Source organism: Mustela putorius, unplaced genomic scaffold (genome assembly GCF_011764305.1).
Source record: "Mustela putorius furo isolate JIRA1106 unplaced genomic scaffold, ASM1176430v1.1 tig00003899_pilon_pilon_pilon, whole genome shotgun sequence".
Classification (NCBI taxonomy): Eukaryota; Metazoa; Chordata; class Mammalia; order Carnivora; family Mustelidae; genus Mustela; species Mustela putorius.
Window position 1 is genome coordinate 11533479 of NW_025422048.1, and position 18435 is coordinate 11551913.

An 18435-nucleotide genomic window follows, 5' to 3' on the forward strand; every position below is an offset into this window, starting at 1 on the left:
CATCTTTAGTACTTGCTGTCTAACCTGATTAGGTAAAACTGATATAAAAACATCCATCTTAATAATCAAATAAAAAAATAGATCCTTCAGTCACCATAAATGTTACTTCCTCAGGAATGCTTTCCTTCACTTTCTAGACTCTCACAGCACCCTATATTTTACTTGTCCTTCATGCCCTTGCAACAACTGATAAATAATTGCTCAATTATTTGTACACTGTCAGTTCCCTAGGTGATCTTAAGCTCCTTTGAAATATGCCTGGCCCACAGCTGGTGCTCAATAAATATTTGTTGAATGAATGAACGAATGAATGAGTAGATGAATGATGGATGAAATGACAGCACTTTGCAAAATAAGTGACTAGATATTTGGAAGGTATTTCAATTTTAATAATAATTATGATGATTCATTTGTATTACTATGTAGATGATTCCAAATCTTTAAAGATTCCTTGTCTAATCATAATTTCATTATGTAGCTTTAATGTTTGTCAAGCCAGCCAGAGGCATGGTAGCCATGTTGCTGGAAGCACCTGGTAGGAGCTGAGATTTGGGAGAACCAAGTAGTTAGTTCTCCAGGTCAGCAAGCTGAGAGTCAGAGAGTTGTAGTTACAATTAGTTGAATGCAAAGCAGTGGTCAGGAATCTAGGAGGTCAGTGATATTTGAAGAAACAGGTGACTCCTAGAGGTCAGAAACAAACTAATGGTAAATGGTCTACATAATAAGGTGCAAAGTTGAGAATGGTCAGTGATAAGGGAGAGAGTCAAATTCCAAACATCAGTACTCAGAGCATGGAGCTGTGAATATGATTCTAAAGCAAATGGTACTTGAACTCAGTGCTTCCTTAATTATTTCTTCCTTATATTATTTCTGCCCAAATGGTATTAGGAAGTGTTTGTGTCTAGTTCCATATATATGGCAAGGGAATAATAGTAGCTAGTTGAGGAATGAGATCTGTGAATACAAACGGGTTTTGATAGTGAGAGGATGAAGCAAGACCATTTGTAAATAAGATCTGATAATAGTTTGAACATAAAATAGGAGCAATCATGCTTTCGATCCCATAATACTCAACTTGACTTTCAACAGGAGATATTATAGCACAGTGGTTAGGATCATGGACTCTGGCCAACAGGCTAGCTGGGTTCAATAGGCTAGCCAGCTCTATCATTTATTAGTTGTGTCCTTTGGACAAATTACTTCCCCTCTGTGTGTTAGTTTCACCATCTGTAAAACAGGGATAATATTACCTACACCTCAAGGGTTCTTGTGAAGATTAAATGAGGTGATGCACATAAAGACCTTAGAACAGTGCCTGGACGTAGCAAATGCTATGTTAAGTGTTGTTACTATTATTGTTGTTGTTATGATTAACCAGTCTCATAAGACCAAACAAAAATTGGCAGTATAAGAAATGGACAAATACACTGTATTAACATACTCTATCTAAAATAATAAACAGTCTCTAAACAGGAGTTTTTTTCATTAAAATAAGAATTTCACTTGCACCTAATCATAGTTGACTATATAAAAACTATAAGCATTAGCAAAGTAGCAAAATTTATCACAGTAATCCCAGTGATGTGTTTATTTTATAGAAGATGTTTTATGAACACTATCTTAAAAAGTTGTAAATAAATACACATTTCCTAATAGCACAAAAACACTATTAAGCTGCAATACAGTTGAGCCACAGAATCTGGTCTATAAGAAGGAAAGCCTTATTAAATTTTCTGAAGCTAATTCTACTGGAAGCAGGATTATTTGTGTTGGAAGACCTGTCTGTGGAAAAATCTGAACATGGAAAGGCTCGGACTTGGGAAGACTCCTTTTAAAAAGGTCTGGACCTGGGGAATGGTCAAGAAGACCCGGACTATGGAACATGTTAGAATACCTGGATATCGTAGATGCTGGAAGACCTGAATGTTAGAAGACCGGTACCCTGGAGACGTTGGAAGACGTGGATATTGAGCCCGCTGTTGGAAGACTGGGTAGTTGTCGGAAGACGTGGAGATGCTGGAAGACGAGCAGATTCTGGAAGATGCAGGGATGCCAGAAGACGCAGAGATGCCGGAAGATTCAGGGATGCCGGAAGATTCAGGGATGCCGGAAGATTCAGGGATGCCGGAAAACTCAGAGATGCCAGAAGACTCAGAGATGCCGGAAGACGCAGAGATGCCGGAAGACGCAGAGATGCCGGAAGATGCAGAGATGCTGGAAGGCGAGCAGATGCTGGAAGCCCTGGAGATGCTGGAAGCCCTGGAAATGTAGGAAGACAAGGATTTTCTGGAAGACGTGGCTTAGTTGGAAGACGTGGATGTTCTGGAAGACGTGGATTTTCCGGAAGACGTAAATTTGTTGGAAGACGTAGGTAGGCTGGAAGACATGAATTTGATGGAAGACACACAGCTTTGTTGGAAGACAAGGATTTGCTGGAAGACGTGGATTCTGGAAGCCATGGATCTTCAGGAAGACATGGATTTTCTGGAAGACTTGGAGGTCATTGGAAGACATGTTTTTCCTGGAAGACATTTATTTTTTCTGGAAGACGTGGATTTTCAGGAAGACCCGAATTGTCCGGAAGACCTGGATTTTTTGGTGGAAGACGTAGATTTGCTGGAAGACCTGGAGGTTACTGGAAGGCATGGATTTTCTGGAAGACGTGGATCTCTAGGAAGACGTATATTTGTTGGAAGACCTGGATTTAGTGGAAGACATAAATTTTCTGGAAGACGTGGCTTTATTGGAAGGTCTGGATTTATTTAGTGGAAGACATAAATTTTGTCTGGAAGACGTGGACTGACTGGAAGACTGGATTTGGTGGAAGACATGGATTGACTGGAAGACCTGGATTTTTCCGGAAGCTATGGATTTGACGGAAGACATAGATTTTTCTGGAAGACGTGGATGGAACGGAAGACCTGGATTTCTTTCTGGAAGACATCAATTGACTGGAAGACCTGGATTTTTCTGGAAGACATAAGTTAGCTGGAAGACTTGGATTTGGTGGAAGACATAGTTTTTTCTGGAAGACGTGGATTCGCTGGAAGACCTTGAGATTGCTGGAAGACGTGGATTGTCTGGAAGAACTTGAAAACATTGGAAGATATAGATTTTCTGGAAGACGTGGATTTTCCTGGAAGATGTTGTGGAAGACCTATAATTACTGGAAGACATGGATTATCTGGAAGACGTGAATTTTCTGGAAGACTAGGATTAGCTGGAAGACTTGATGCTGTTGGAAGACTTGGGAGTTGCTGGAAGACCTGGAGTTGTTGGAAGACCTTGACACTGGCGCCATTGGAAACCCTGGACATTGGAGACATTGGAAGCACAGGATGTTGGAGACATTGGAATCCTTGGATTTTGTGGACATTGGTTATTCTGGATACTGGAGACTTTGGAGACCCTGAATGTTGGAATTCATGGGTATGGGAAACCCTGTACCTTGGAGGCCCTAAACATTGGAAGATATAGACAATAGAAGATCTAGACATTTAGAGACACTAAAATTGGAAGCCCTGGGTATTAGGAGACATTTGGAAAACATGGGTATTGACACATTAATGTTGAGACATAGAATTTGGAAGCTGTAATTTTCATGATGCTGGAAGTCATGGATTTTGGCAGCCCTAGACAGGAGATTTGGATTAAGATGTCAGGATGTTAAAAAACCTAGTCATTCAGACATTGGGGGTGTTGGAACACTTAAACATTAGAAGACCAGGTTCTTGGAGATATTGAAAGACTTGGATGGTGGAACTTGCGATAATGAGACACTATAAAACAAGAATTTAGGAGACACAGAAGGTTGTATGACTGAATTATGTAAGCACTGGAAGATATTAGAAGAGCTGGACTTGGACACAATGAAACACGTGGACTCTGGAAGACCTATATATAGGAGACACTGGAATATTGGAAACATAGAAAAATCAGAACTTAGAACTCTGGACCCAGAAAGACAAGACCTGGATCTTGAAGACTGTTGGAGAAAGCAGAGGACCTAGACTTTTAATTTCCCTGGTATTGAGGAGATTAGAAAACCCACATTGGAGATGCTTCAGGCCAGAGAATGGAAGACATGGGTGTTGTAACATTTAGAAGATCTGGCAATTGGAGATGTTGGAAGCTATGGTGCTCAGAAAACCTGATGTCAGAGACACTAAAGAATTGAAAGGCCCAATCTTAGAGATGTTAGAAGGTCATGTTGACAGATACTGGCAATGTTGAAAGACTTTCACATTAGGACCTGATATGACATTTAAAGAACTATCAGAAGGCTACTCTAATAGTCTTTATGACTATGACATCTCTTTCCCTAACAATCAAAACACAGAGAAAGGACATTTTAAGAAGGCAACAAAGAGGAAGCAGGAAATTCAAGTAAAAGCAGGTAGTTTGAATGGGTTGGAACCTATTTTCATGGTCTCTGTGAACTAGCTTTCTAGGTCCATACTGTTTGACAGGAGGGAAATGATGAATTATCAAAGAATAAGCAATATCAAGGTTTGGAAATTACTTGGCTTTAGAAAGGAGTCAGCAAATGTTTTCTACAAATAGTTAAGTTTTTAAAGACCATGTGGTTTCTATTGCAACTACTCAACTCTGTCATTATAGTGTAGCCATAAAACAAGTGTTTATGGTTGTTTTGCAATAATATTTTATTTTTTAAAAAAGTTGGACCAGATTTTAATCAAGAGCCCTAGTTTTCCAAGCCTAACTCTTTATGCCAAATCTAGGGTATAGTAAGTATTAAGTACATTCCAGGCTAGCATTCACATGCAAAAGAATGGACAGAGTACTTTGTAACCTGGTGGTTCATAAAAATGAACCATGTATGTGATAATGCTCAGGACATGAGACTAGCAAGAACCTAAGAATGGAGTTTAGATCTCCACTTACTTGTTTCAGGGACCTAACAAGGATATTTGTCTTCAGAGCCAAAATTAAATGGGGAGCATCCAGGACCCCAGGCAGGAGGGGCTAGGGTTCTGGGCAGATACCCTAATTTGGTAGACTGGAAGCTTGAAAAGAAAATTAAAGAAGAAAGTCATTTTTACAGACTGGGACTATCCTTCCAGGACTAAGCACCACTCAACCCAAAGAGAGGGAGTCTCCAGCGCAGGGCAGACAAGAAGTAGCAAATCCCTCACTCTGTCTCCCATGTGCTTCTCATTAGGGCACTCCTCATACTACTGCCAAGTAATCAGGAGCCCACTCTGTTTGTAATGATGGAGGAGAAAAGGAATCAGACTACAGCTTTGTATTCTCATCTCAGGCACTCTGGCTTCAGGTAAGAAGTCTAAATTCTGTTCATACCCACCAGAGCTTAAGTGACAAACTTAGGAGATCAGGGTTGAGTAGCAGGCTGAAGATCCTTAGTGCTGAGTCAGATAGGGCTGAGGAAGACACAGACTATCACATATATTGTATGAAAGAGACCACTGACAAACAAACCCAGTTCCAGTACCCTAGGACTGGGTTGTGATTTAAAGGTGAAGTAGTAGAACATACAGACAATGGGCAGCCACTGAGGCTATATACACTAGGGCATCAAAGACTCCCAGTTAAGACAGTAAAAGGGTTGGGATATGAGTCAGGAGGCCACCATGATAATCCAGGTGAAGTGGTAATGGGGCCTGGAAATAAGGCAGTGACAGCTCTGTTGCTCAACAGATCCAGCACTGGGATTATGATGAATATTAATCATTCTGAAAAGAATGACTTTAAACTTCCTGAATGCTATCAGAATACATGAAATAACCAAGATGTTCAGATGCTAGTTAGGAGGAATTGTCCTCACCAAGTAACACTACATGGATGTCCAATTTTCTCTCAAAAGCAGCTAAGCTAATAACTCCGTGGTTTAAGCAAAGTAGGTTCTGCATAGTTTTATCTTTAGCTACTATTAACACAGTGTGACTTCATTATGTCAATAGTGGACCCAAGTGGATGGATTATTTTCTAGAGAATAGGAATACAACCATGTGAAAAAAGTCATTAAAAGTAACCACTATATAAATAAATATCATGCAATGATAACTACATTCTAAATAAGTGATATAAATGAAGCTGCAAGTCAAAGAGTAACACAGGGACAAAGGAAGTACTGTTTCAGGTCTCTTTCACAAGCAAGAAAAATACTGAAAATCAATTTTTATTCCTGCTCTCTTCTTAAAACCATCATGCATACCATTTTTGAGAGGAATTAGATAAAATACCAAAATATTAAAATTTTGCAAAGACAGGAGTAAACTATCATATTTAGCTCTATAATGTTTATAATAACAATAACAATAATGGTGATGATAATAATAATAATATCTAATAGCAACAATTTATTGAGCACTTGCTATGTGCCAGGCACTGTATTAAGCATTTCTTGTAATCTCATAGCAATCTAACAATGCAGGTATTTTGACCCCATTTTACAGATTAGAAAGTCAAGTCTGAAACGGTTAAGAAGCATGCCCACCAAAAAAAAAAAAAAAAAAAAAGAAGCATGCCCACCATCACATAGTCACATAGTTGGTAGTTGGCAGGGACAAGATTGAAGGCAGGTCTGACTCCACAGCCTAGGCCCTGAGCTGACTTGTCACACCGCAATAGCCCAAGGGTTATGGTGCCAGGACTAAGCACCACTCATCCAAAGAGAGGGAGACCCTCCTCACCCAGGGCAGACAAGAAGCCAGTGGCAAAGCCCCCCTTACCTAAGTCCCATGCTCTTCTCAGTATGGCCCTCATCACACCACTGCCAACTGACCCAGAGCCAACTCTGGGTGTTTGCAAAAATAGGTTAATTGTATCACTGGCTTTACATAGTAATGTAAGAGGAAGTGCGATGTCTGAAGCACAACTAGATTCGTATTTAACTCCTCAACATTCATTATTCATGTTAATGAAATGTACTGTTTAGCCTTTATTTGATGTTATGGCTCCCAAGAACATATATACTCTGTCCATGCCACAATTTATCTCTGGATTCTTAAACAAACATAGAGCACTGATATCAAGACCATTAAAAGGTAACTCTATGTAAAGTTCAGTGATCAATTATTCCATAGCACAAACAGGGTTCACACACCCCTTTAGACTACACACACTCTCAAAGCCCTTTATTAGCATTCAAGTGGCAGCAGCTCTGAAATCCAAATGTGTGCATTTGCCAATGTGTGCAGAACCTCCTCTGCATTTTGAACTTAAAAGATCTTAAACAAACAAAAGGTTCTTTTGAAGTGTAACACCGGTTTTTTAATATTCTCTACAAAGTTCAGCAACTTGGGCTGCTCTTTCTCCCCACCTCCTTTCCATTCTTTTCTTTTTGCCAGCTGTTAAGTATGTCTGTAAAGAAGAAAACTGCTAGGCACTTCGTAACACTGAACCCAAGAATTTACCTGAACCGTTTGATTCCACCCAAATTGTGTATAAAATCTTCTAAAAGAAATTTCAGCTTGTCAATTTCGGGGACTATTCTTAATGTGAAAAAGGAATAAAAGAAACACCCAGTTACATGCACTTCTATTTCTACCACTTTGCCTATACCAACTTTCAAATTCACCTGTAAGTTCTGCTGACTTGTTAAATTCAGCCATGTTGAAATGTTCTGGCTTTTATCCTTATCAATGATACTTCTTAGATTATTTTAACTGGGTATTACCTTAAACAAGAATTAGATTTATCTCAGTAATGTATTTCAAATGGCCTGGTCCCTAGACAAAAGTTTGCATCTATCAAGTCAAAGTCTAGGCATCCCTCTGACAACTAAATCCATACAGTAGTCAGTTTCCCATTGTATTATTTTATATTAATGGTTCCCAGTTGATGCTCTCCAACTTAAATTTGATTTCTCCAATTCTGGTCAAATTAAGAGAAAAATTTCCAAGGCAATAATCTCAGTGAATGGTAAAATTTATCAGGAAGTTACATTCTCTATAGGCATATGGAACCATTGATTAAACTGGTAAAATAATCATTGACTTAAAACTATTTACCTCTAGATATGATTAAGAATACACCAGTTATCCATGGAACCTGGGAACAGCAACCCTGACACAGAGTTCTCTCTGCTTTGGTTTATGAAAATAGCTACAACATGTGAAGGTGTTTTCCTCATAATATCTATTATTTTCCCCAAGCCCTGTAACTCAGAAGAAAAAGAACAATTACTACAAATAAACTCATAGGAGGCCCTCTCTGTCTTTCCTTTCAGGAAATTGATGTTGTGTTTGTTTCTTTTTTTTCTATGCCTAACTCTCTTTTCTGGAAGGGACTAAACCATGGTCAAACTTGAACCAGAAGCCACCATTTTTAAAATATCAAGAACACAGTGCAGCAACACTACTACTTACCTTGGTCTCTATGAAAGGGCTCAGGTACACTCAAGAAAATTGAAGCAGCTTTCTCTCAACGTAACAATGCCAGAAATAGAGGGACCTTGGAGACCAAGTGGTCCTAATCTCTCATTTGATGGGTAAGGAAAGAGTAGGGTGGTTTGAATAAAACCATCCATTGAGCTAGTAGTAGAGCCAAAATTTGGAATAAAGTTTCCCTAGATCCTGGGCCCACCACCATTTGCATTGTATTTTCTATTACAATTCTGTTTAGACTTAGAGCAGCAGTTAGCAGCCATGGCTGTATATTAAAAAAAAAAAAAAAAAAAAAAAAAAAAACAGTTGAGGAGCTTTCAAAATTTACAGATGCTGACCCCATCCCTGATTCAGCACATCTAGGGGCAGGTCCCAGAACTCTGTATTTTTCAAAGCTCCCTAACATGATCTGGATGCATTGAGAACTGCTATGGCTTAGAGCAGGCATGTAGGCTTCTCTGGCACTGTGGGGGGGGTGGGGGTCCCTAGAACCACAGCACCTGAAAACGAGTTTTCAAGTCTCATCTGCCTCTTTTGAACCTATTGAGGAATATCTGTCATCTCAACTGTAACTATGCGAGCAAGCCCTTTTAACTTTTGTATCTTTTTCCCCTTTCCTCTGCTCACTTCAAACTCAAGTATAGCTAGGCTATCATTCAGACCTCCGGGCTGGGGGTGGGGAGAATTATTGGATTTCCACCACCCTCAGGGAAGAAGTTTCAGTCAGAACCCCTTTCCCGGAGGATATTCAGATGTTCAGATTCCTGGAAAGACCAGATATGAGAACAGAGATCAATGGAAATGAACTCTAGCAGCTTCTACTCCTCAATTAGATGCCAAAGTAAATGCAGGAGTCCATTGTCATTGCACTGCCCTTCGAGACTGACCCATAGCTACCTCATACAACCGCTGCAAAGCAAGTTCACTGATACCAAACCAGGTAAAGGGCAAGGGTCTGGATTCTTTCTACTGAAAGAGCAAGTTAGGCTTAAACAGAATTAAAATAAATTTCAGGATCGAGAGTACAAAATCAGATTGTGCAACCAAGTAGAGTAACTCCCCTCCCTAGGTATGAGAGTTGAGTTCCTGAAACTCTCGCTGTAGAGGAATTTCTGTTGGAGGGACTCACGAGCTTTTGGGGAAAACTGGGGCCAAGGAAGGGAGTATTAGGACAGCCCAGACCATTGGTTTGTTCACTCCAATAAAACACGAAGTAAACTGAAGCTTGTTGGTATTTTCCTAATTTTGCATCAGCAATTGTGATTAGTGGGCAATTAATTTCTATTTCTCTCTGATCTCAAGGTGAACACAAGCATGCGTCAATACAAATGCTGGTCATCACAGCAGATAATGGGGAAAGAAGCAAGACACTTGGGTTTTGTCTGGAGATAAGCTCTTCTGCTTTCATCTTCTGGAACATGGATCAGCACATCATCAGAGAGAGCTGTCGGAGTCTGCATCCCAAGGCTCGACTCTCAGTGTGTGGCCTTCCTGCATGCCTGTGCAACGGGTTTGAATGACAAGGCCCGAAGGTCCAGCCTCTTCTCCCCTGTTGAAGCAAACAGAGAGAAAAGACTTACTGGCGTTCATTTGAAGCTTTCTTATTACTGCTTTATAGGGTTGTGGGTAATCATTTAAATCTCGCCTGTAGGTCAATAAATACTCTGTCGAAGGATGTCTTTCCTTCGAACCATTACAGCCATTGGATTTGCAGAGTGGCTGCTTCAGCATTCTTCGAGTTCTGGATGTTAACCTACGCTGACCTCTTTTATCAATTTTTGATATGATCACATCTCTGAAAAATTTCTCAACTGTCTTCTGAGGGTGAGAATCCAACAGTTCAGCAAAATGTCACTTCATTCGAGGTCTTCAAATCCTCAACCCCCCAAATGTTTCCCGGATGCACTTTCGATTTCTTCTACCATTTTCCTCAATCGGTTTCTTCCGATTGAGGAAGCTTCACGACCGGCTTCCTCTGCCAGCCATTTCTTGTCACACAGACCATGGCGCTTCTCGAACCTATCCAACCTATCCATTACTCGCCATGAATGCTACAGTGTTTTGTCCAGATCGAAATTTAAACGAGCATTTTTGTGATGCTCACTAGCCAGTGACGCCTACAGGAGGAGGCCCCATTCGGTTCTCTCTGTTAGAAGCCAGCCATGCCCATCTTTTTCCATTGTCTCTGTTTTGACATTTCAAGCTATGTATGATTGTCCTCAATGAGTCTGCTGTGCCCCTCCATACACTGGCCCTAATAGCTTCCTCATTTTTCTTTACTGTGCAAATTAGGGATGTATTAATACCCCCAAAACGCCCCACAGAGGTCTTGGTTTCACCGTTATCCAGCATTTCAAGAACTTTCGTTTTGTTTGCTATTGATAGCGCTCTTCTTGCCCTCGTTGCTCTGCTTGCATTTCTATCATCTTATTCTGGCTTTGCTGCTTGAATGCCATTCTTAACCAAATTACACAAATTCACAAGTATTGAAAGTATTTAGACCACTGAGCAGGACATGACACTAACCTGTGATATATACGAAGCCAAGGACAACACTCACAAGACAAATAAGAAAAGCAAAACAGCTTTTGGATGACAACACGTGTATGTGTGTGATCAATGGCCATAGAGGGAAGGACAGGCAGAAGACCAAGGGCAGAAGCAAGCAACCCCAGTGTTGGTCTTGTCCCATGAGATCATCAGCAAGATGACATGATGGTGACTTGAACCTGCATATTGTTCCAAAACTCTCAAAGGTACACACTAGGTCAACTCAAAGTTTGTATCAGATTGACTTGCAGTTGCGACATGACCACGGAACTCGGGAGTTAAGGTCAGGCCACCAGGCTCAGCCAAGAAGGACAAATATCACCATCTAGGAGAAAGCAGACACAAAAATAGGAAATGAAGTATGAAGTAAGAGGCAGACTGCCTGAGTAGCTTTTACCTTAGCAAGGAAACAGAAATTTGGAAGAATAATCATACATGCCAAATTGCCCTTACAAAGGCTGTACCAATTTGTATGCTTGCTAACAGTGGGTAAGAGTCCTTTTCTCCCGTATGTTCACCAACATGAAATATTACCAATCTTCGTAATTTGTGCCAAACAGAAGGTGAATAACAAGGTAGCTCATTTTTGTGTTAATGTTCATTTCTTTAATCGCCTTTCCATATGGTGAGTCATTTCTATTTCTTCATCTTTAAATTGTCTGTTTATATCCTTTGCCCACTTTAAAATGTTTTTCTTGCTGATTTGTAGGCACTATTAGCATATGCAGGAACTCTTATTTTTAACTCTATATTGCAAATGTTTTGTCTGAGCTTGTCATTTACTTTTTAACTTTGTCTTTTGCCATCAAGATGGTTCAAATATTTATGTAGTCAAATGTTTCATGCCTTGCTTTGAAAAGGCTTCTCCTCCCTAAGATGATAAAAATATGTTCACGTACTTTCTTTCATTATTTTTACAGCTCTGTGCTGTTAATTCAAGGTATGGAGGAAAGGATGGACTCTTCATTCAGTGAATGGTGTTGGAATGAATGATGGTCCATCGGCAAGAATGTCAGAAGGCCTCTCCCAATGGCATTTCCCCTCTGTACTAGAGACAGGGGCTCTGGTAGAGTCAGAGCCCCAGGATGACCAAGTTGGAGGCTCAAGTCGATTCCAGTTGATGGGCCAGTGTTCTCCGGAGATCAGTATAGCTTGAGGAGGGGAGTGTTTCCAGATGAATCATTAATTACTATACATTTTGCTGGCTTAAGTTCTGTTCTGCTACCAATCTATACTCCTGCCTTATATCAACTGAGGGACAGTTGATGTAAGTTCCAGCTCTCAGATCTCTGAGCTTCAGATAATGGCTTCACTACTAATGAACAGTCACTCACAGTTCTGGCACAACTGGAGAAACTTGGATATGAGGAGGCTGCTGGAGGAGACTAGGTGATGACTGCTGACTCTATAGGGACAATCACAGAACCATGGTCATATCGGCAAATACTTTTTTGGGGGGAGGAGGAGAGCTGAAGCAAATACACATATAACTAGTCACACTTATTTTATGAAAAAAGGTTAACAATTGTTCATTCCAGGTGGTTTGGAGGTAGGCATGCATTTCACTATCTCCCTTCTCTGGAGATCTGAACATTCTCATAATAAAAAGTGTGTGTATGCGTGTGCAAGCACATGTGTGCATGAGGTAATAATCTCATATCTCTTGGGTCCATGTTGGGTACTAGCACATAGGTGTCAATGGCTTTTCAGGTTAAATACAAGATTCAAAATGACAACAAAAGAACACCCTCTCCCTCTGCCCTGTCCCCACTCGTGTGTGCGTGCACTCTCTCTCAAGTAAATAAATAAATAAAGTCTTTTTTAAAAAGAGGTGGAGATGTATGAAAGGAAATAGGAGCAAACAAGAGCATAAAAACGGATGACGCAGGGCAGGGCGAATGACTATGTTTAACCAAATCCCTGGTTCATTCAACCGACTTTCAAATGATGGAATGTACCTTCTACCCACAACATTCACTTTGGGTCAGAGCTTCACCTTGTGTGCCCTTGCTAAGGATATGTCACTTTTGTTAAGATGCTGGCACCCAGCCAATGTGAAGAGTAAAGCCCCTGAAATAAACATCCTGTTACTTTTCAGTTCCGCTAACTGTACAGAGACCGGAAGCTGTGCGCATTCCTTCGCAAGGTATGATTCCCAAGTACATTTATCTCAAGGGCTGAGGGTGTCACATCCTTCCTCTAGTCCTTGTGCTGTCTCAAGGAGAAATAGAGCCTAGCTGACAGAGCTGTGAGTTGAAGCTCCCACAGCTCAAGTGCCCAAAAGGGCAGGAAGATCTCAGGATGTTTTTTCCGTTGGTGGCATTTCAACGCGGAAGAACAAGGACTTTCTTGACAGGCCACACCCTGTGAGGACTTGTCTGGACAACCCAGAGTGAGTTCTTCGCAGCCTCCGCTGTGAAAGGACCTTTGGTTTCAAGGGGTTTGCTGTCATACAAGCTGTGTAGAGCTATCTGTCTCCCCCTTCACAAAGCATAAAACACACACACTCAAGTGGCAAGCTCAAAAAGTAAAGACCATCTGAATCATTTAACATTTTGGAGAACAGGGCAAGTGAGTGGGAAGGAAGTGGAGGTAGAGGCAGGAAATGCTCAGAAAAATAAGATGAGGATGAAAGACAGGGTGGGGTGGCCGAAGTGGACAGAAAAACACAAAGCTGGGAAGTCTGTTGAAAGAAATCACAGAAGGCCTCAGATGGCAGAATTCCTTGGGGAGACGGAGTTATGTTTAACTGTCCTCCTATTAATGAAAGGGTTTTTTACAATAAATAAAAAATTTAGGGGCGCCTGAGTGGCTCAGTGGGTTAAAGCCTCTGGCTTCGGCTCAGGTCATGATCCCAGGGTCCTGGGATCAAGCCCCACATCGGGCTCTCTGCTCGGTGAGGAGCCTGCTTCCCCCCTCTTTCTGCCTATCTCTCTGCCTACTTGTGATATATATCTCTCTCTGTGTGTGTCAAATAAATAAATACAATCTTTTAAAATAAATAAATAGATAGATAGATAGATAGATAGATAAATAATTTGCAAAGATGTTTAGGATAAAGCAGATCTGTTCTTCCCTGTTACTAGGTCTCGGCACACGCATTCCTAGGAGAAAAAGTCCTATTTGTGTCCTAAATAATTTAGGTATATCATGCTGGTATTTATTGTCACATTGCTATTTTGTTCTTGCTATTTTAATGTTTGATAACTACAGTTACAAAACATCTTCTTTCCTTCCATGGTTCGATGGGTCATTAATCAAATAGACAACCACAAGTTTTTAATAATAATGTATTTTTCACATTAATATTTCATGGGAAATCATGCATATTTCTTACTGGATCCAAATATTTTTTATAGCTCTGAAAATTCTCTCCGCCCCAAAAAGTCAAAGGATTCTATGCAGCGACAGTGCCCTCTGCTGGTTACAGCGTGGAACAGCTACTCCCGGACAGGGAAAGCATTCAACCACCTAGGGGGTGGGCCATGCACCCTGCGGGACAAGGCCCCGGAAGTCCACATTTCCTCAGTTCCCTCCACTTTTGTACTAAGAATGTTGACTCGGTACCTCCTTGAGGTAAGCAAACTCGTCTCAAATGGCCAGGAATTGGGCAAGTGATCCGGCGAATTCCTCTTTTTCCCTGGTCTTTTGAGGAACTGGACACACCCAAAGCTTCCAAAGTTTTGTTTTGTTTTGTTTTTTTAAAGAAAAGGCACATACATTTGAATAATAGTTCCTGATCTCCTTAATGTGCTCTTCCTCTTTACCTCATTTTCACTGCCCTGTGTCAGACAAGAGTGAGGAACCCTTTAAGGAATCCAGCTGCCAGTCCTAATGGCCTGCCACGTTCCAACTTGAACTATAACTAGGCCACCTCCTCAGCTGGGCCAGATGTGCCCTTTGTCTCTGTCTTAGCCATGAGGACAACAAACACCACAAGGTCAGCATAAAACGGTTCTAGGGGATAATGACCACTGAAAGCCACTTTGAGCCAGTGCCCCACGCTGGCTGCGGGTGAGAGTTGAACGAGGTATAATAAAGGGGAGATGCACTGTAAATCACAGAGCATCGTCCTCATTAAACATGCTCGTATCACTGCAAATTCAGACCGAATTGCAGTACCAGGAAATGCTCGTGGCGGCTAGAGAGAAACAAGGTGTCCCCAAGCACAGAAGAATCCCTCTTTCTGCAAAATAATTTCCCCAGTCCTTCCCTGCTGCTTGTGGTTCCTTTACAATGTTTATCCTCATCCCAATTCTGAATGGATTCCTAAACCCATTAAGGGAGCGCAGCTTCCTCTTGTGCCTTACTTCTGTGGGGTTTTGCTGCTTCCAATGCAGAGCTTTGCAACCTGGGGCTCTTGCAAAAGCTCTTACCTTCGGTCTCCTCCCAACTCCATACTGTTCTAATGGCCTCAGTGAGCCAGGAACGGGGCTTGCTCCTGGAGGCGCAGAGTGGCGAAGCAGCAGTGTCTCCTTCCTGCCGCCCAGCCAGGGAGTTATGCACACGATAAAAACCCAACTCACTGCACACAAAGAGCCAATGTGACGTAGGACAAAAGTCCAGGCCTTGGGAGCAGAGGGAGAGGAGGGAATCACTTTGGAGTTGATTTGCAGAGCCTGGAATTAGGATGAGGCCAGTGTGGCTAAGTGGTGTCACATCAGGGTCAGATCGTGTCTTTATTTCACATTCTCATGTTCTGTTCATCATGGGATTTTTCTCTATTAACTTTGAATAGATATTGCATTAATTTTTATCCTAATTACTGGGTGTCTTGGTGCGCCCCGCCCCCGTGCCCCGCACGCGCCTTTAATTTTGCGCCCAAGGTGCCTCACTCGATTTGCCCCGAGCAAATCGGGCAATTGGAAAAAATGGGGCATTGGAGTGAGGGATACTTGAGGGCCTTAATGTTGCTGCTAGAAGAGAGGTAAACGGCCGCCCCGGGCTACCGCAGTTCGTGGGGCGCGGGAGGCCCGCAAGGCGAGCTTCGGCGGGGCGTTGCGCGGACGGCCGGGAGCCCACGACGCTGCGCGCCCGTCATCCGTCGCAGCCCCCGAGGGAAACGGGCCTGGTGCGAGCTGAATGCCAAAAGGACGTGGCTGTACCTGCTCCGGGACCCTGCAAGCGCCTCTCCTGAACGCAAGATACGATCCGCTTGCTGCCGCGCGGGGACGAGGCGTCAGTCCTCGCCCTGCGCCCACCGAAGCCGCGCGCGTCGGCGCCGCCTTTACCACCCGGCCGCTCCGGGGAGGGGGGTCCCCCGGGGCACTCTCGCCGCGCCCGTCGCCCGCCCGACGTCCCCTCTCTCCGCGCCGGGTGGGCCCGTCCGCCGCGGGGATGGGAAGACCGCGTGCGGCCACTTCCCGGACGGTGGCCGCGTGTCACACCGCTCCCTCCACCCCCTGCCCCTTGTCCCCGCGGCCCAGCCAGGCCCAGCGGCGGCAGCCGAGAGGCCCTCTCGGTTACCCAGGTCAAGGCCAAAATGTCCAGCGTCCGCAAAGGGCCGTTATTCCGCGGCAGTCAAAGTCGCTGATCGCCTGACCGCTTGGGCAGGTGGCCAATCTGAGGACGGTCTCTCGCATCCCATGTCTTTTCGTGGAAGGTCACCAAGCAAATGAAATCCGTGTCCACCGTTGGTGCAGAAGAGCGTGCTACCAGGTGCGCGCGCAGAAACGAAAACAAGACGCTAAAGCAAGCTCCAGCGATCGCTGCCGTGGGCCCGCTTGAAACTTCCATCAAGAGGGACGACCCGGTGTTCAGACAAGGGTCGGGGTCTGCGGCGACCCGGCCGGCAGTAAGCCCAGGCCCCTAGAACACCAGCCTGGGAACACGGGATCTGCTGTTCCCACGCAGCCCCTTCCTAAGCCCTCAAATTTCTCTGAAGCTCTTCGCAAGTGCCTTTGGGTTTCTTACGAATCAATTAAAATGGCTTGTTCAAGTGAGGCTGGCACTCGGAAAAGAAGCACATACTCCTGGAAAATGGATGTGAAAACTAGTGTTTATGCCGCGCGGTTGTTTGAATGCACTCAGGTTACGGGGATGTGGAGATGCTCGTTTCCCTCAACTCTCTAAAGACCTAGTTCACTTCAGGAGCCCTGACTTCAGATGTTTGGTTATTTTTAAGACCTTACTAAATAAATGATGGACAAAAGTCCATAAGTACAAGAACTGCCAGGTTTACCAATAAAAACACAGGTCAGGTGGTTAAAATTGAATCCCAAATAAACACTTTGTTAATACAAGTATGCCCTATGCAATACAGGGAAAAAAGTTTTATGTTAAAAATGATTTGTTGTTTAACTGAAATTCAAATTTAACCAGGCGTCCTGTTTTGTTTTGTTTTGTTTTGTTTCTGGCAACTCTAAGAACAATGCACCCACTACTTGAATTCTTTTTTTTTTTTTTTATAGTCAGTCTAACAAACAAGATACAAAGCTATATTGAGAGGTAGGCGAAAATATTACAAACATTCCCAGAAATTTGTCCGCGTAAGAAAAAATAAGCCACATTGAAATATTTATCATGAAAGCAGTAAAAACGTTTATTTACATTCATTAAGGAAACTGTCAGCCTGATAGTTAAGACTATTAAGGGTATTAATCCAGGGAGCTACGCATGACTCCTCGGGGAACAAGTCAGGCCTGTTGCCATTTTTTTTGGTATGGTCTTTGAGCTAAAAATGGTTTCTATATTTTTAAATGGTGTAAAAGAGTAAAAAGAATAGTATTTTGTGGTAAGCCAAACTTATATGAATTTCAAAATGCATCCATAATTAAAATTCATTGCAACCAGCCATGCCCACTCATTTTCTCATCGTCTCAGTGTATTTGCAAGCTTGCAGCCGGCAAAGCTGAGTCCATTCAACAGAAATGGATCGGCTTGCAAAGCCGGAAATATTTACTCTCTGGCCCTTTACAGAAGCAGTTTGTTGACTCCTGATATGGATGAAACCATTACCTGCAAAGTGGTGTTATAAATAATCGTTAAGTCTGGTAGCTTTAACTCCGACTGGGTTAAACACTTCCTTATTTGCAGAAATTATTTGCTTAGCTGTCCTTTTTCTCCCGGTCAAAAGGATTGTGTTTTCATAGATTCAAAATTTTGGTGAACTGAAAACCAATGGCGTTTGAATGAGATTTGTTTTCACAATACAGGTGGTCTCCACTTCTCACAAGTTTTAGTTCAGCCTTTGTCCCTTGCTGCACTGCTGGAATACTGCCGCATTTTGTAGGTCTCTAACCTGAACATTGTTTTACCAAGTGGCTCGCCTGCCACCTAGTGGGGAAAGTTATAACTGAAGTATTATTTATTTACTTAGAAAAACTGACTAGCTAGCGATGGGCTGTAGGACCTTGAATAGTGATGATAATAGTAATTCCTTACATTTGAACAGCAGCTTGTGATTTACAAAGCATTTCCCCATATAGTATTGTACTTAATCCTCCTTCAGGACAAGTGCTGTGTTCTAAGCGGATCTTCTTTGCCCTATTTTTCTGATGAAGAAACGGAGTCTGCA

General features: G+C 42.4%; 1 protein-coding gene and 1 long non-coding RNA gene across 4 annotated transcripts in view; one reads left to right on the forward strand and one right to left on the reverse strand.

Moving 5' to 3' along the window:
- Positions 1-2457: 2457 nt before the first annotated feature.
- Positions 2458-3289, forward strand: CDR1 (cerebellar degeneration related protein 1). Its single transcript, XM_045068082.1, is given in 10 exon segments — positions 2458-2499; positions 2612-2810; positions 2813-2859; positions 2861-2890; positions 2892-2966; positions 2968-3018; positions 3020-3052; positions 3054-3089; positions 3091-3137; positions 3139-3289. Coding segments are annotated over 10 exon segments (711 nt in total).
- Positions 3290-8670: 5381 nt separating this feature from the next.
- LOC106003839 overlaps positions 8671-18435 on the reverse strand; it is a 52886-nt gene continuing 43121 nt past the window's right edge. Inside the window, exons 4-5 of one of the 3 annotated variants that reach the window (XR_006602993.1) lie at positions 10896-11244; positions 8671-9918 (exon numbers count right to left, since the gene is read on the reverse strand). This is a non-coding gene — a long non-coding RNA (uncharacterized LOC106003839). The remainder of the gene's footprint in view (positions 9919-10895; positions 11245-18435) is intronic. The other 2 variants (XR_006602992.1, XR_006602994.1) reach the window with 2 other exon arrangements.